The sequence below is a fragment of the Micropterus dolomieu genome, linkage group LG21 (genome assembly GCF_021292245.1).
Source record: "Micropterus dolomieu isolate WLL.071019.BEF.003 ecotype Adirondacks linkage group LG21, ASM2129224v1, whole genome shotgun sequence".
Lineage (NCBI taxonomy): Eukaryota > Metazoa > Chordata > Actinopteri > Centrarchiformes > Centrarchidae > Micropterus > Micropterus dolomieu.
Genome location: NC_060170.1, coordinates 7,244,712 through 7,260,493, shown reverse-complemented (window position 1 = coordinate 7,260,493; position 15,782 = coordinate 7,244,712). Strand labels below are relative to the sequence as shown.

The 15,782-nt window shown below is 44.7% G+C and overlaps 1 protein-coding gene and 1 long non-coding RNA gene across 6 annotated transcripts in view; one reads left to right on the top strand and one right to left on the bottom strand.

Moving 5' to 3' along the window:
* Positions 1-15,782, bottom strand: part of LOC123959844 (spermatid perinuclear RNA-binding protein-like) — a 72,740-nt gene that overhangs the window by 34,947 nt on the left and 22,011 nt on the right. For all 5 annotated transcript variants that reach the window (XM_046034153.1, XM_046034157.1, XM_046034155.1 and 2 more), the window contains exons 7-11: positions 14,253-14,348; positions 13,873-13,984; positions 10,201-10,298; positions 7,888-7,981; positions 7,462-7,530 (exon numbers count right to left, since the gene is read on the bottom strand). In XM_046034153.1, coding sequence (XP_045890109.1) covers positions 7,462-7,530; positions 7,888-7,981; positions 10,201-10,298; positions 13,873-13,984; positions 14,253-14,348 — 469 coding nt within the window. The remainder of the gene's footprint in view (positions 1-7,461; positions 7,531-7,887; positions 7,982-10,200; positions 10,299-13,872; positions 13,985-14,252; positions 14,349-15,782) is intronic.
* Positions 6,836-7,144, top strand: LOC123959845. The gene is made up of 2 exons (XR_006822396.1): positions 6,836-6,956; positions 7,067-7,144. It is a non-coding gene; the product is annotated as an uncharacterized LOC123959845 (long non-coding RNA).

Genomic DNA, 15,782 nt, shown 5'->3' with positions numbered 1-15,782 from the left:
AGAGGTCTGTTGTCTGTTCCAGAGTCTCGACTGAAAACTAAAGGGGACAGAGCGTTTGCTGTCAGGGCCCCGAGGCTCTGGAACAGCCTGCCCGAGGAAATCAGGTCGGCTGAGTCAGTGAACTCTTTTAAGTCCCTTCTTAAAACATACTTTTATAGGAGAGCTTTTCCCGATCTTATTTGACTTTATTTTATCCCTTTTATTTTATTGTATTTTACTAATTTTATATAAAATTTTCATGCTCTTATCTTTTTTTGTATTATTCTTTACACTTGTTAAAGCACTTTGTAACTTGTTTTTGAAAAGTGCTCTACAAAATAAGGATTATTGAGTAAATGTCACCTGTTCTTGTCATTTTAGATGTGTGCATTCTCATTGGCTGTTAATAGTCACATTGATTGTTAGTCACATGATCGGTTCAGCCATTTTCCTGGAAACAAGCTAGAGAACAGCATGCTTCGAGTCCTCACTTCATCTTGCTCCATCTGCCTGTTTTAACCATGGGAAAGCTTTGTTTATGAGTAGATTGTTTCATCTATGTTTATAGAATTTCTTTCTGCTCATTTTTAATTGTATTTCATATTATTTACGTACATTATTTCATAGTCACTTTTGTATTATTTGCAGTTTTACACTTCAACAACTTGATCACATTGAGTGCCGTGTCTTCAATAAATGGACGTACAAGTGCACGTTGACAACCAACTTTACGCTCCTTCGTCATTGAAGCCATCTAGTGCTACTTTCTGTCAAGTTAATCAAGAGTGTTTAGCTATCTGGCGATGTGTGCCTCGCTACGCGCGCAGGTGCCAGAATAGTAAAAAAACAGCATCACAGCGGGTTCAACACAGCAGCCAATTTCATGAGAGGACTCTCCATTAGCCTTTCCAGTTTCAAGATGGACAACACGTTAACAGAAGAACAGCAGATTGCTGCACCAGCAGATGAGTCGTTTGCTACCAGGTCAGTAGCTGGCACCTCTAGTACAAGCACATCGTCTGCTAGCCTAGCTGCGGCTAAAGCACGGGCTAAGGTGTTGGCTGCACGTGCCTGCACAGCCTTTGTTCAGAAAGAAAACCAACTATTATTAGAAAAGGCTCGGATGGACGCTGCTCTTGCTACCCTAAAGCTGGAAAAAGAGATTGCAGCAGCAGTAGCAGAGGCTGAGGCTCTGGAGTCTGCAGCAGAAGGATTGGAGAGGGGCTCCAGAGCCTCAAACATTGCAGCTCTTCCACTCCAATCCCCACAAGAAAGAACCAGCGAGTACGTTGAGTGTCACTCTAGAGCAGCCTCTGAGCCTACACCCATCGACTCAGCATATCACCAGCCTCAGCAAAGCCATCCTGCTGCCTTCAACAGTGCCGTTCCAGACTTCTCCAGAGGTGGCCTTAATGGGACTAAGTCACACACCCCAACCAGTCATCAAGCAAAGCCACATCCTGATGTTTACCCTCACGGATACCCCACGAGTTCACATCGGCCACCTCTCTCCTCTCATCACAAACAGGCCCCTCCTCCTCTCTCTGCTGACCGTGCCGGGTTCAGTGACATTGCGAGATTCCTTGCTCGACGTGAACTGCTGAGCTCCAGCCTCACCAAATTTGACGATCGTCCTGAAGGCTACTGGGCATGGAAGTCAAGCTTCCTAAACTCCATTGAAGGAACAGAACTAACCTGTGGTGAGGAGCTTGATCTCCTAATTAGGTGGTTAGGCCTTCAGCACATGTCAAGAGGATTCGAGCCGTCCATGTCAATGACCCAGCCCTCGGCACTGAAAATGGCATGGACTCGTCTTCAGGAATGTTATGGGTCGCCAGAGATGATTGAGAAGGCGCTCTTTGACAGGGTGGAGAGATTTCCAAAGATCACCAATAAGGATCCTCAGAAGCTCAGAGAGCTGGGTGACCTGCTACAGGAGCTAGTATCAGCACAGCAAGAGGGTAACCTACCTGGGCTAACTTACCTAGACACCGCTAGAGGCCTGAACCCAATTGTAGAGAAGTTGCCATTTAGCCTTCAAGAAAAGTGGATCTCTCAGGGGAGTACTTACAAGCTACACTACAAGGTGCATTTTCCACCATTCGCCTACTTTGCTGACTTCGTCTGCAGAGAAGCTTACATCCGTAACGACCCAAGTTTCTCCCTGTCCCCTTCAGCAGCTACAACAATGAAGGCAGACAACGCCGTAAAGAAGATTAGTAGTTCCAGAAACTATATCTCCTCGCACAAGACAGAGGTCTCTTCTACGTCTGACTGACACCACAGAGACTCCCAGCCCTAGGTCAGATGTTGATAGCCAATGCCCTATACACAGAAAGCCTCACCCCCTTAAACACTGTAGGGGCTTTAGAGCCAAAACCATTGATGAACGCAAGGCGTTTCTCAAAGAAGCTGGCATATGTTTTAGATGTTGTTCCTCAAGCAAGCATCTCGCTAAAGAGTGTAAAATCACAGTTCAGTGCAAAGAGTGCAGCAGTGACAGGCACATAGCGGCTCTTCACCCTGGACCAGCACCATGGGATAGACGGACCCCTGAGTCAGAGAACGGCGGGGAGGACAAGGATGAGTCATCTCCTACTGTGAACTCTAAGTGTACAGAGGTCTGCGGAGATAACAGCCCACGCTCCTTTTCTAAAATCTGCCTCATCACAGTGCACCCTAATGGACAACCGGATAGGTCAGTGAGACTCTACGCTATTCTCGATGACCAGAGTAACCGGTCACTTGCTAGATCGGAGTTCTTTGACCTCTTTGGCCTTGAAGGTACAGATGCGCTCTACACACTCCGGACTTGTGCCGGTCTTACTGAGATGTCTGGAAGGAGAGCCACGAGCTTTGTTGCACGCCCCTTGGATGGAAATCTCAGCATAAACCTTCCGACCCTCAGAGTGCAACTACATCCCTGAAGACAGGTCAGAGATACCAACTCCGGAAGTGGCGAAGTATCACACTCACCTTAACTCCATTGCGAAGCACATACCTCCACTCGACCCAGAGGCCCAGATCCTACTACTCCTTGGGCATGATGTCCTACAGGTCCACAAGGTGAGAGACCAGCGCAATGGACCTAATAACGCCCCGTATGCCCAACGCTTAGATCTTGGCTGGGTCATCATCGGTGAAGCCTGTCTGGGTGCGGCTCACAAACCAAAAGAAGCAAGTGTGTTCCGCACTCACATCCTCGAGAACGGGCGCCACTCTCACTTCACACCCTGCCTAAATCATCTCACTCTGAAAGAGAAGCTCCCTGTGAACGGCCAAGTGTCTCGCAGTACCCACCCTGCGCAGTTGTGTGCTAGCTTCAAGCACTGAAGACAACTCCTTGGGGAGTAAGATCTTCCAACGCACAGAGGATGACAACAAGATCGCCTCCTCTATCGAAGACAAGCAGTTTATTGAGCTACTGGATAAGGAGATGTTCATTGATGAAGGAAACAGCTGGGTAGCCCCACTCCCCTTCCGCACGTCAAGATCACGTCTACCCAATAACAGAGAGCAAGCTCTTAGTCGCTTTGACTCTCTTTGTCGTACTCTTGAAAGAAAAGCTGAGATGAAGCAACACTTCATCACATTCATGCAACGGATCTTTGACCAAGATCACGCAGAGCTGGCTCCACCATTGACAGAGGGAGAAGAGTGCTGGTACCTCCCTACATTCGGAGTGTACCATCCCCACAAGCCAGGCCAGATCAGAGTTGTGTTCGACTCTAGTGCCAAACATCTTGGAGTGTCTCTCAATGATGTGTTGCTGACCGGACCAGACCTGAACAACGGATTGCTGGGGGTTCTGATACGTTTCCGCCGCGAACAGATTGCTGTTACTGCGGACATTGAGCAAATGTTCCATAGCTTCATAGTGAGAGAAGACCACAGAAATTTCCTCCGATTCTTATGGTTTAAGAACAATGACCCTACGGATGAGGTTGTCGAATACTGAATGCGGGTCCATGTATTTGGCAACAGTCCCTCTCCAGCGGTAGCAACCTACGGCCTCAGACGAGCAGCTCTACATGGAGAAGAGGAGTTTGGCCATGCAGCTAAGGAGTTCATCCATAGAGAGTTCTATGTGGACGATGGCCTCACATCTCTGCCCTCCGTAACTGAAGCTATCAACCTACTTAAAGCAGCACGAGGCATGCTTGCTATGTCCAACTTACACCTCCATAAGATTGCATCCAACTGTCCAGCAGTCATGTGGGCATTTCCATCCTCTGAGTACACCAAAGACTTGAAAGACCTTAACTTAGACACTGACTCTCCTCCTGTGCAGCGCAGTCTAGGATTAAACTGGGACCTTAGCAACGATACGTTCACCTTCCAGGTCGCCAGCACCAAAAAGCCCTTTACACGTAGAGGTGTGCTGGCTACTGTGAACAGTTTGTTTGATCCACTTGGCCTAGTGGCACCAATCTCCATACAAGGAAAGTTCTTGCTGAGAGAACTTACCCACAATACTGTTGACTGGGACAAGCCCCTCCCAGCGGAAAAGGAAGCAGAGTGGATTGCTTGGAGAGATTCACTACAAGCCCTCGGACACTTTGAGACTCCTCGTTGCTATACTGGAACATCTGTCTCTAACGCTCAGCGTGTGGAGCTGCACGTCTTTTCAGATGCTTCTGTGAAAGCTATTGCTGCAGTTGCCTACCTGAAGGTGTTTGATGACAGAGGCATGTCCCACGTAGGATTCATCATGGGGAAGGCCAGACTGGCCCCCATCTCAGTTCATACAGTCCCACGGCTCGAACTAGGAGCTGCAGTCTTAGCAGTCGAGATCGCAGAACTGGTGTCCGGAGAATTGAATGTTAAGCTTGACGACATGAGGTTTTACACTGACAGCAAGGTCGTGCTGGGTTACATTCATAACGTTACCCGCAGGTTCTATATGTATGTCAGTAACAGAGTGGAACGCATCAGGAAGTTCTCAAGCCCTGAACAGTGGCACTATGTACCCACCAACCAGAATCCAGCAGATGTAGCAACCAGGTCTGTACCCGCAGCACTGCTCCCAAACACCAGCTGGCTCACTGGGCCCAAGTTCCTGCTGCTACCTGCGAAAGACACTCCTGTGGAAACATCTTACAACCTCGTAGACCCAGAGTTTGACGCAGAAATTCGATCTCACCTCACAGCATGCACCAAAACAAACCTGGGCTCTCAGCGATTTGAAAGGTTCTCGACATGGCAGTCTCTCGTCAGAGCCATAGCCACTCTGATCCACATTGCTGAGACCATCAGAGTAAAGACTACAAAGCAGAACGCAGAATGTAAAGGCTGGCATCAATGTTTGAAAGGCCACGCACCTGACAATCTGTTGAAAGCCAAACAAGTCATCATTGGATGTGCCCAGACCACAGCATATCAGACTGAAATGGCTTGTCTGAAGCAAGGGATGGACATCCCGAATAACAGCCCATTGAGGAAATTGGATCCTGTCCTCGATGGTAACGGACTCCTGAGAATTGGGGGCCGGCTTCATCACTCAACTCTCACAGCAGAGGAGAAGCACCCTCTCATCATCCCCAGTCGCAGTCACATCGGCTCCCTGCTCATCAACTACTACCATGAGAGAGTCAAGCACCAAGGCCGTGTCAAGAGGTGCATCACGAGACATCTTCACAAGTGCATCACATGTAACAAGCTCCGAGGTAAGACAGCCGAGCAAAAGATGGCTGACCTCCCTGCAGATCGACTAAGCATGGAGCCGCCTTTCACCAACGTGGGCATTGATGTATTTGGCCCTTGGTGTATCTCTACTCGGCGTACCCGTGGAGGCGCTGCCAACAGCAAGAGGTGGGCAGTGATGTTCACCTGCCTCAGCGTTCGTGCAGTCCATATAGAGCTCATCGAGGCCATGGACACATCAAGCTTCATAAATGCTCTGCGTCGATTCCTCGCCATCCGGGGTCCCACAAAGCTTATCCGCTCCGACTGTGGCACAAATTTCAAGGGAGCCTGCAAGGAGCTGAAAGCAATCCTACAAGATGACAAGGAGCCAAACGTCTCCAGGTACCTCAGCGAAGAAGGCTGTACATGGATCTTCAATCCGCCCCATTCCTCTCACATGGGTGGCGTGTGGGAGAGGATGATCGGGGTCTCCAGGAGGATTTTGGATTCCATGCTGTCCCAGATTAAACCCTCTCATCTTACCCACGAGGTTCTGTCTACTCTCATGGCAGAGGTATCTGCCATAATCAACGCCAGACCTCTGACAACCATCTCAACGGATGTGAATGCTCCATCTCTTCTTACGCCAACCATGATTCTTACTCAGAAGGTCTGCAGTCCCCATCCTCCTCCAGGGTGCTTTGTCACTGCTGATCTACACCGCCAACAATGGAGAAGAGTTCAGCACCTGGCCAACACCTTTTGGGACAGGTGGAGGCGCGAGTATCTCTCTACACTCCAGAGTCGTTCTAAGTGGCAGAAGAGCTATCCCAACATCAAGGAAGGAGACCTGGTGCTTCTTCGTGATACTCAGGTGGGGAGAAACCAGTGGCCCATGGCTTTGGTCACCAAAACCTTCCCTGGAAGTGATGGTAAAGTCAGGAAGTTGGAGATCAAGGTCACCAGAGGAGGGACCTTTAGGACCTTGCTCTGTCCTGTCACTGAGGTGGTGGTGCTCATGTCCCCCTAGGGTTATATAGACTCGTACATATCCCTCAGGTGTTTGGTCTTTAATAGTGGTATTGTGTTCAATACCAGGCGGGGAGTGTTATGTTACATGCATTCATTCTGTTCAAGTGTTTGTAGCACCTCCTGTTGGCCATTGAGTAAATGTCACCTGTTCTTGTCATTTTAGATGTGTGCATTCTCATTGGCTGTTAATAGTCACATTGATTGTTAGTCACATGATCGGTTCAGCCATTTTCCTGGAAACAAGCTAGAGAACAGCATGCTTCGAGTCCTCACTTCATCTTGCTCCATCTGCCTGTTTTAACCTTGGGAAAGCTTTGTTTGTGAGTAGATTGTTTCATCTATGTTTATAGAATTTCTTTCAGCTCATATTTAATTGTATTTCATATTATTTACGTACGTTATTTCATAGTCACTTTTGTATTATTTGCAGTTTTACACTTCAACAACTTGATCACATTGAGTGCCGTGTCTTCAATAAACGGACGTACAAGTGCACGTTGACAACCAACTTTACGCTCCTTCGTCATTGAAGCCATCTAGTGCTACTTTCAGTCAAGTTAATCAAGAGTGTTTAGCTATCTGGCGATGTGTGCCTCGCTACGCGCGCAGGTGCCAGAATACGTGGCTTAAGTGTCTTGTCACACTCCTAATGTAGATAGATATAAAAAGGCAACTATTAGCCAGATTTATCAGCCTGTCTTTAGTTCTTTGTATTCCAACATCTTTACTAATCAACTGCAGTGTTTCTAGGGTTTCAGAAGAGGATTTAGATCATCTGAGCAAACTGTGATTCTTTGAAACAAGCAAGCCGATGGTGAAAGTCACCTTTCATCCTTTTGATGAAGTCTCTGTCATCTGACCCGACGTCCTCCCGAAGCCTCTTCTGACAGCCGCCTGCAGAGTGGAAACAGACAGACTGATCACCTGAAACATCCCACATCCCACACAGACTGAGAGAGAAGTCACACACAGGTCATCTAAACATATTATTATCATCATTATCTTCATTTGGAATGTATCTAAACAGGAGAGTATGAAAGCTGCTTTATACAGTGGGGCTGAAAGAAGAAAAGAACATAGAATGGAGATAAAAATAGGAAAATAAACACATGACAGACACACATGGATACACACAGATGAAAACAGAAATGATGCACACACACACACACACACACAACGGCATGAAGTCAAACTCACACATTCACATGAAAAAACACACACACACACACACACACACAACTGAACACACACCTTCTAACAGCCTTGGTGAGGGCTTGCTGGCGGGGAGAGGATCCATATTCAAGACCTTGTAAAGCTGTCCAAAGGCTAGGAGGCGCAATGCATACTGAAAAACACACACACACACACACACACACACCCCCCAGACAGAATAAGGGCACATCACTGTATTGGTAAAGCAACAGAACTCTGCAGTCAGTGGAGAACACGTAGCAACGATACCATTTATTCTCTGATCAATACGCTTTAATTATCGGGGGAAACTTGTGTGAGCGGCCACACGTTTGTGTAAACCAACTAATTCTGTTGGGAGAAAGTTTATGCATTATAGAGGGGAGGAATAAACACTCAGTGGGCACGAACAAAGGAGGGAGAGAAAAATAAAGAATATTCCCAGACTGGCAGAAACAGAGAGTGAGGGAGGGAGGAAGAGATGAATTTGAGGATGTCTTGATATTTCTCAGCGCTGAGCCCACAATTTCCGCCCGGGGGCAGACTTTGATGTTCCATGTGCTGTGTAGCAGCAGCGGCGGTAGTAGTAGTGTTGGTATGGTTGTAAATGGGGAAGAGTGTTCCCACGCTCATTAGGTGGCTAATTAGGCTGCCAGTTCGTCCAGCCTGCGCAGCACTGAGGGGCTGCTTATCTGAGGTCAGAGTCCGGGCTTCTGCGGCCGTTCTGCTATTTATAGTGCTGACGTGAGCTCGGGGCTTCACCGGGGCGTCACAGGACTCGCTTTAAATAAACCTCCTTCAATCAGAGTAATAGGGCGGAGCGTTACTCATCTGATTTCCTGGAAATGCTGACTTTGGCGCAGTGGGTGGTGTGGAAGTACACCCGGTGGGATGTTTCAGGGTCTCATGAGTCGCATGGCGCAGGCTGAGTTTTTCTTTCTCTGCCCAGCTAATGATTACGCTCAGTAAAGTAAGTGTCTGCGGCTGGTTTTATAGCAGGAAAACAGGAAGGGAAGTTTTATAACGCTCTGAGGGGAAGATGTTAAGACAACATCCATAAAGGAGCAGTTCAAAAGACTTACTATCGGATGTAAGTTATGTACAAAGTCTAAAATCAGAACACATCTGAGGTTTTACAGCATCAAATCAGCTCCAGGGAGAAACTCTGCTCCTAAACTACACTTCAGAGTTTGGACTGTAATGATCTCTGAAAATACTTAAACATTCCCAACTTGGCTTTAAATGTTAAAGAATTTTCTGCACAGAGTGAATCTGTGTCTTCACAAATCTCTCTGTTGTTTATTAAAGTACGAGAAGCTCTAGCTTTTAATGTTTTTCATCCCAGACTTGATGAAATTTAAGAAGACTTTTTTTTATTTTTTAGTTGTGTATGACTGACTTCACCAACGTTGGGACAAGATAAAACCTGGGCAGCTGTGGCCCAGAGGTGAGAGACAAGAGCCTGTTAATGGAAGCTTTTAATGTTCACGCCTCTGGAGCAGACAGGATAATGTAGGTGGGAAATGCCCCTATCTTCCTTAACAGCTACTGTCAAAGTGCCCTTGAGCAAAGCATTAAGCCTTCAATTGCTCCAGTGGGAGACAAGAACTTGAAAATCTAAAGTATCCTGTCAAACTACCAGAACCAACCATCTCTCTGAAACAGGTGAAAATAATAAATTAAACAGTAATATCATGGGTTGAATTCCTTCGTCAACACCAGATTGACCTCAAACATTGGAGCTGTTCTTGCTAGATCGGGCCAGTGGTTACCTTTATAGTGGAATATATTACAAATTGATGTTTATAGCTGATACATCCAACAACATAGTAGGTGTAAACCAATAAAAAGGGCTACGTATCTAACACTTCTTTTGGTACCAGGAAACAAAATGTTCTTCAGGCACTATGAGGCAGAGGATATTAACAGCCTTTGTTGAGATGGGCGTTTTGGACCTCACAGGGTCAACTGACGAAAACCTTAAATATCTTAGACAAGCCTTAATCGATAGCTATTTAGATCAACAATTTATTTGTTTTTCGAGCAAAAATACCAAAACATTTGATGATTGCACCTTCTCTAACTGATGAGAAAATATTCTTGTCTTAAATCTCTTTGGGTTCCGGACTACACAAAACAAGACATTTACAGACGTCTCATTGGGATGGAATATTTTCAAGGCCAAGTCAATTAATTGAAGAAAATAATCAGCTGATTAACCGAAAATAAAACTACTCGTAAAAAAACTGTATAAACTCTGTATAATATGAGAAACACTTGCTTTCACACAAATGCTTTCGTGTCTGCAGAAGACACTGACAGCAGCCGAAGGGGCTGATGGGTAGAGTGAGCTGCTGTGTAGAGTGGACTGACCTGTGCGCTGTCTGTGATGGCGTCAGCCTGCTGGGTGCTGAGGTCAGACAGGACGTCTGAGGGTTCCCTCTCACAGGGGTCATGAACTCCTGGACCTCCTGTAAAGAAAGGCCACGTCAGTGTTCTGAGTCTGACAGGAGAGACCTCCAAACAGCAACATACCAGCTTAATTTTACCAGACAGGAGAAACACACGAATATAATTTACTGACTCCTACAGTGTACACAGTGAATGTAGCAGCAACTCATCAATGATTCAAGGCCTTCAGGGAACAATCTGCCATTTCAGTGCTGAGGGAAACCATGAGACACATTTTTAAAAATCCAATCACATGGTAACAAAGGCTAACTCACTGCTCTGTACTGATCAAAGGTGGGAGCCGAAGGTTTCTCAGATAAAGGATTAGAAAAAGAGAAAGAAGGATGGTTGCAAAAAATTTATCTTAGAACATCTCTCTATTCATTAGCGGGGGATAGGATACATTTTTCATGTCGACCGCTCTAGGATGAAAAGAAACCCTCAGAGGATGTTTACATGACTTAGAAAACAAACACCTGTGAACGTGCTGTAAATCTTTCTAAAACCCTCCATCACCAACCTTTACTGAAAGAAAAACAAGTAAAAGTTAAATTAAATCATCTTTCATGGAGCCGCGAGGTATCTGCACCCCAATTTGGAAACCATTAATGCACTGTAGGGTGTAGGAATGCATTGTTGAAACTCCACAGTGTCAACAATGCATCCCTACCGGGATGAAACCGTTACCGGTTTAATGATAACCCATGGTAAACTTCCCAACAGCTATTATAACCATACACATTTTCATTACCATGATAACCGGGTTTGGTTACCGCGCTTTGACAAACTCATGGTAAAGCAAGCGTAAAGCAAGTAATACCTTTCCAGCATCTACCAAAGTTAGCGACAGTCTCCCAGAAGCAGGCACGCATGCACAGCATGCAACGTGGGTTTATTTGGGTCAATGACAAGACAGCAGAAGATGTGCTGCAGATATTTTTCAGCCTGTCTGGTCGTATTTTGGTTTTTATAAGAGGGCTGATGGAAACTTGATCGAAGAAAATAATCTTATAGCAAATGCAGGGTGAGTTAACTTTTAGCTGTGACTTATCTCTCTGACTTGCTAACAGCTTGTAAACTGAGGTTCTCTGTTACCTTCTCTTGTAAAAACACTACACGTTGTTCTGTTGGCGTATGCGTTGTGTGCATGCAGACTCTATTCGCCCACTGCACATGACAACACGTTACGCAGTTTAGTCACCCTAACGACAATTTTTTTTCATTTTATATCCGACAATTGAATCGTCGAATTAGTTGTAAAAGTGTTCCAGCAGGAGAAACACTGCAGTTAGTGCTTTAAACCTCTGGGGCTGATTCCTTTTAAAACATTACATACATGCTTTTTACTTATTATCAGAGTAAGCAGTGCAGAGAGAAAGTGGAACAGGGAGCAGAGTCGCCTGATGTTGCCCTCAAGTTAGAGAAAGCTTTTTTAAAAAGTTAGAGCTTCTGTATTGTTTCACTAAAAGAACGCTCCATTTCACAAGTTAACAGCCCATAATGCAACTGGGTGTCAGGCAGCACTGCATTTTTACTCCATGAACCTTTCTAACTATCATCAGAAAACTGTGAGACGGTACACTTTAAGCTGAATACTAACATCAGCATGCTAACATGCTGATATTTAGCAGGTTAAAATGTTTAAAATTTGCTAATCAGCATTAAGTACAGCTGAGGCTGATGGGAATGTGATTAGTGTTACAGGTATTTGGTCCAAAGTCAGAGGGTCCTCAAAGTGATTACTGTTCATCCTGAGGGGAACATGAATGTATGAACCAAACTGAGATCCTTTGAGTAGTTGTCGAGATTTTTCACACCATAACCATAAATGTTCAGCTCATGGTGGCGCTAAAGGAAAAATCAGGGGATCTCCAAGGTCATCAGGATTCACCCTCTGGGAAACATGAATGTCTGAACCAAATGTCACGGAAATCCATCTGATAGTTGTTGAAATATTTGAGTCTGCACCAAAGATTCAGTTTTCTTTAAGACTTTAGCAGTGACGGACAGCTGCTGCCACTCCACTTGAGTCCCTTTGGAAAAGTGCCATTGTAGTAAACGTGTATTTCATAATAAACGCACTGATCAGTGATTTTACACTTAGCCTACATTTACACTCCTTCACATCCAATGACACATCTTTTCATTTCTTTTTAAACAGAAGGCTCCACATTGTTCTTCAGGTGTCCTTCCTAATTTTAATTTCACTGTCAAACTTTGTAATTTCATTTCGCTGCTCTCTGAGGAGAGAGTCTGATTACTGGATTCATTCACTAAGGTCAACTCTCAACCACTGACGGCTGACATATATTAATTTCTCGCAGAAATAATTTTATAATTTCCAAGATTAAAACTGTTGAATACATCAAACAGAGGACATACCATCTGCTGCCATCCTGAGAACCCGGTTTGTGTGCCTCAACATAAAAGCTATACTAGGTCTGATTTTCTATGCGATTCAATGTCCTGCCACCATAAAAAACAGCCTTTCAATTTTACTTTTAATGCTTATTGTGCCTTTTGACCTCATGGGCCCTTGTTAGTAGACAATACTGTACAATACATAACTTCCATGTCCAATTAGATCCACCATATTCAAATGTTTGATTCAAACTGAGACCCAAACTCGGCTGTGCCTACATGCAGTCTGGTTATAAAAAGGTCTGGACGGCTTGTAGCAGCAGCCATGGTGTCTTTCATTCCCACAGTGCTCCAAACAAGACACACAGAGGGTAAATATCTGGTCCACTGTTTCACAACCAGGACACAATGCTTCTCCTGATTCTGTCTTTCATCAGTTGACCAGAAGCTCCTTTCCAGCACCTTAAAATAAGCTTTCAGATGGAGTCTGAGCACTATTACACCCTGATAATTGAGGCACACCCTCCCTTTTGTAAAGACGGGAACTAAAACCCATGTCTGCCAGTCCACAGCCATCGCACCCGACCTGCCAACATAACGCTTTTTGAAAATCTAAGTGACTTCCAACAGAGAGCTGCCCACCACAGAGTCTTCCAGTTGTGCCTCCTCAGGAGTTCTTCAAGTACTCAAACTGTCCAACATTATTTCCAGTCAAGGTCAGAAGGTCAGCCCGTGTTGAGAACGCCCTGGATGAAGCCCTGCCTCCCATTCCTGTTTCATCCGACAATGTGTCAGAACTGCTGGATTGTTTTTCCAGTCTCGGTACAGATGTTTTCCGCAACAAAGTGATTCAGTGAGGGCTCAGAAAGACACGTACCAGGAGTTTCTTTTTCCTCCTCTCTTTTTTCCTCTGGTTCATTACTGAAGAAGATCGAAAACACTTGGCATAGCCGCAATGTTTTGTCCCAACAATATTTTCCAGTTCTACAGAAATCTCCAAATTGAACTTGGCCGCTCATCATCTCCTTTGTTTATATCTTTCTATAAATTCTGTATGTGCTGCCTCCAACTCTCACTTGGCAATTCACCACTTTTTTTATGGGGTTCATAAACAACGTTAAACCAGCCCTGGACGATCTGAAGCCTGGAGTTTAGAAGATGGAAATGTTTAAGAGTGTAAATGCGAAATAACAAAGAGAGCTCAGAGGCTGCTATGAAGGACTGATCACTGACCTGGCAGGAGAATCCCTGAGGCGATGCACTCCATGACGCGACGCAAGGCCTCACCTGGACCCAGCGGCCGGTTACAGGTGGCTATGGCCTTTTCACAGATCAGCTCCAGAGGCTGCAGAGAGCGGACACCGAGAGGACACTCAGTGTAAAATACATCAGTTACAGTCATGATTCTGGTCCTGGGACACAGAGTTTACTACACATCCTGCACACAGACAGACTGGGACATAAACTTAAAATGGCATAACATAAATAAAATTCCTGTTTCCCATTCTTTCGGTTTGTACAGTTTACACTTTGCTTAACTCGATCTCCTACTGGATCTGAGATCTTGATCTCCCTGCACAAGAAGCCATTCTTACTCTTTGGCCGTCACCTACCCATCCTTTGAGAGGCTGCCACGCAGGCAGTCTGTTGCACATGTCTCTGAAAATCCTCAAGACGATGACGCAGGACTTGAGATCTGTGACTCTGGCCTAGGGAGACAGACAGAGAAACCTGAGTGACAGCATGAGGAGCATTTCAACAAGACAGCAATCCGGATGAGCAGCACAAACGCCAGAATACGTGCCCATGACGCTTCAGGCTCTGAGCAATGGGATCTCAAACGCTTCAAGAGGCATTTTCATGACCCCTGATATGCCAATATGCTGCCAGTACCATTGTGAGAGAGTGAAGTTCAAGTATAACAATATCACTGACAATGTAGTTTTATAAGATTTATTACAAAATCTCACAATGTGTAATTTTTGTAGGAACTGGTAATTGAAAATTTACTGTTTTTGTGTTGTTATTGATATTTTATTTATTTTATTGAGCTGTTTCATCTCTATCATCTGATATTTCTCATGAACCTAAGTTGTTTTCTGGGCGAACAGGGAAAGAGATAATATATGAGAGATATCCTGTGAGTGTGAGTGTGATAGTAATCTAATCTATAAAATCTCAAATATTTTTCGGAGCGAAGATGCTAGCTACAAATCTTTATTTAGTTAATTTCTCTCAAACATTTGAGCATTTGAGCATTTTTAATAGTCTCCTGTTATGGTGACTTAACTAAAGTAGTTATTCTAAGACACTTGATGTTTTTCTTCATGCATGCTTTTGTTTTATATAAGAATTCAATTTGTGGTGTAGAGTAAAGAATGAAATGCATATATGAAGGCCCCTGCTGCACTCTTTGAGAAAGGCTCCGAGTAGATTTCTGTGCCAATTTCTTCAAGCACCCTACACATTAAGTGTTATATTATTCCTCCACGTGTTGCCTCAAAATAGTGAAAATATTCCTTTCTGACAGCAGTATTATAAGGTTAACCTCATGTGACACCTCTGCCTTTAGTGAAATGAATATGCATGGAATAATAAATCATATAATAGTAATAATAATAATAAAATCTCTGGTAACATCTTGATTGGTTGAATGCCAGGAGATTTCCCATAATTCACTGAGCTCCTCTCTCCTCCTCCCTCTCCATCTGTATGCATTCTTATCCCATTAATACATGTTACTAACTCGTATGTTTGTGCTTTCTCGCCCCTCTCCTCTCAGCACATGGCGCTGTAACCTCTGAATTTGTGATTGCACGTCACCTGCTGCCCCCATGTTATTGCGCAACACCTGCTGCTACAGTTATTACTCATTCCTATTCATGTTCCTATTACTATAATTATTGCTATCATTATTAGTATTACTTTTATTCATATTTGTATTATTGCCATTGCCATTACTATTATTTGGCATCTCTATGTGGAAGTTGCAGTGTTCTACGGTGTTTTCTCTTTTCCGTGCTTGCTCATGGTGGCGACTGTTGGGTCTCTGTAAATAATATAGAGTATAGTCTAGATCTGCTCTATACGAAAAGTGCAATGAGACTGTTATGAATTGCTGCCATATAAATAAAAGTGAATTT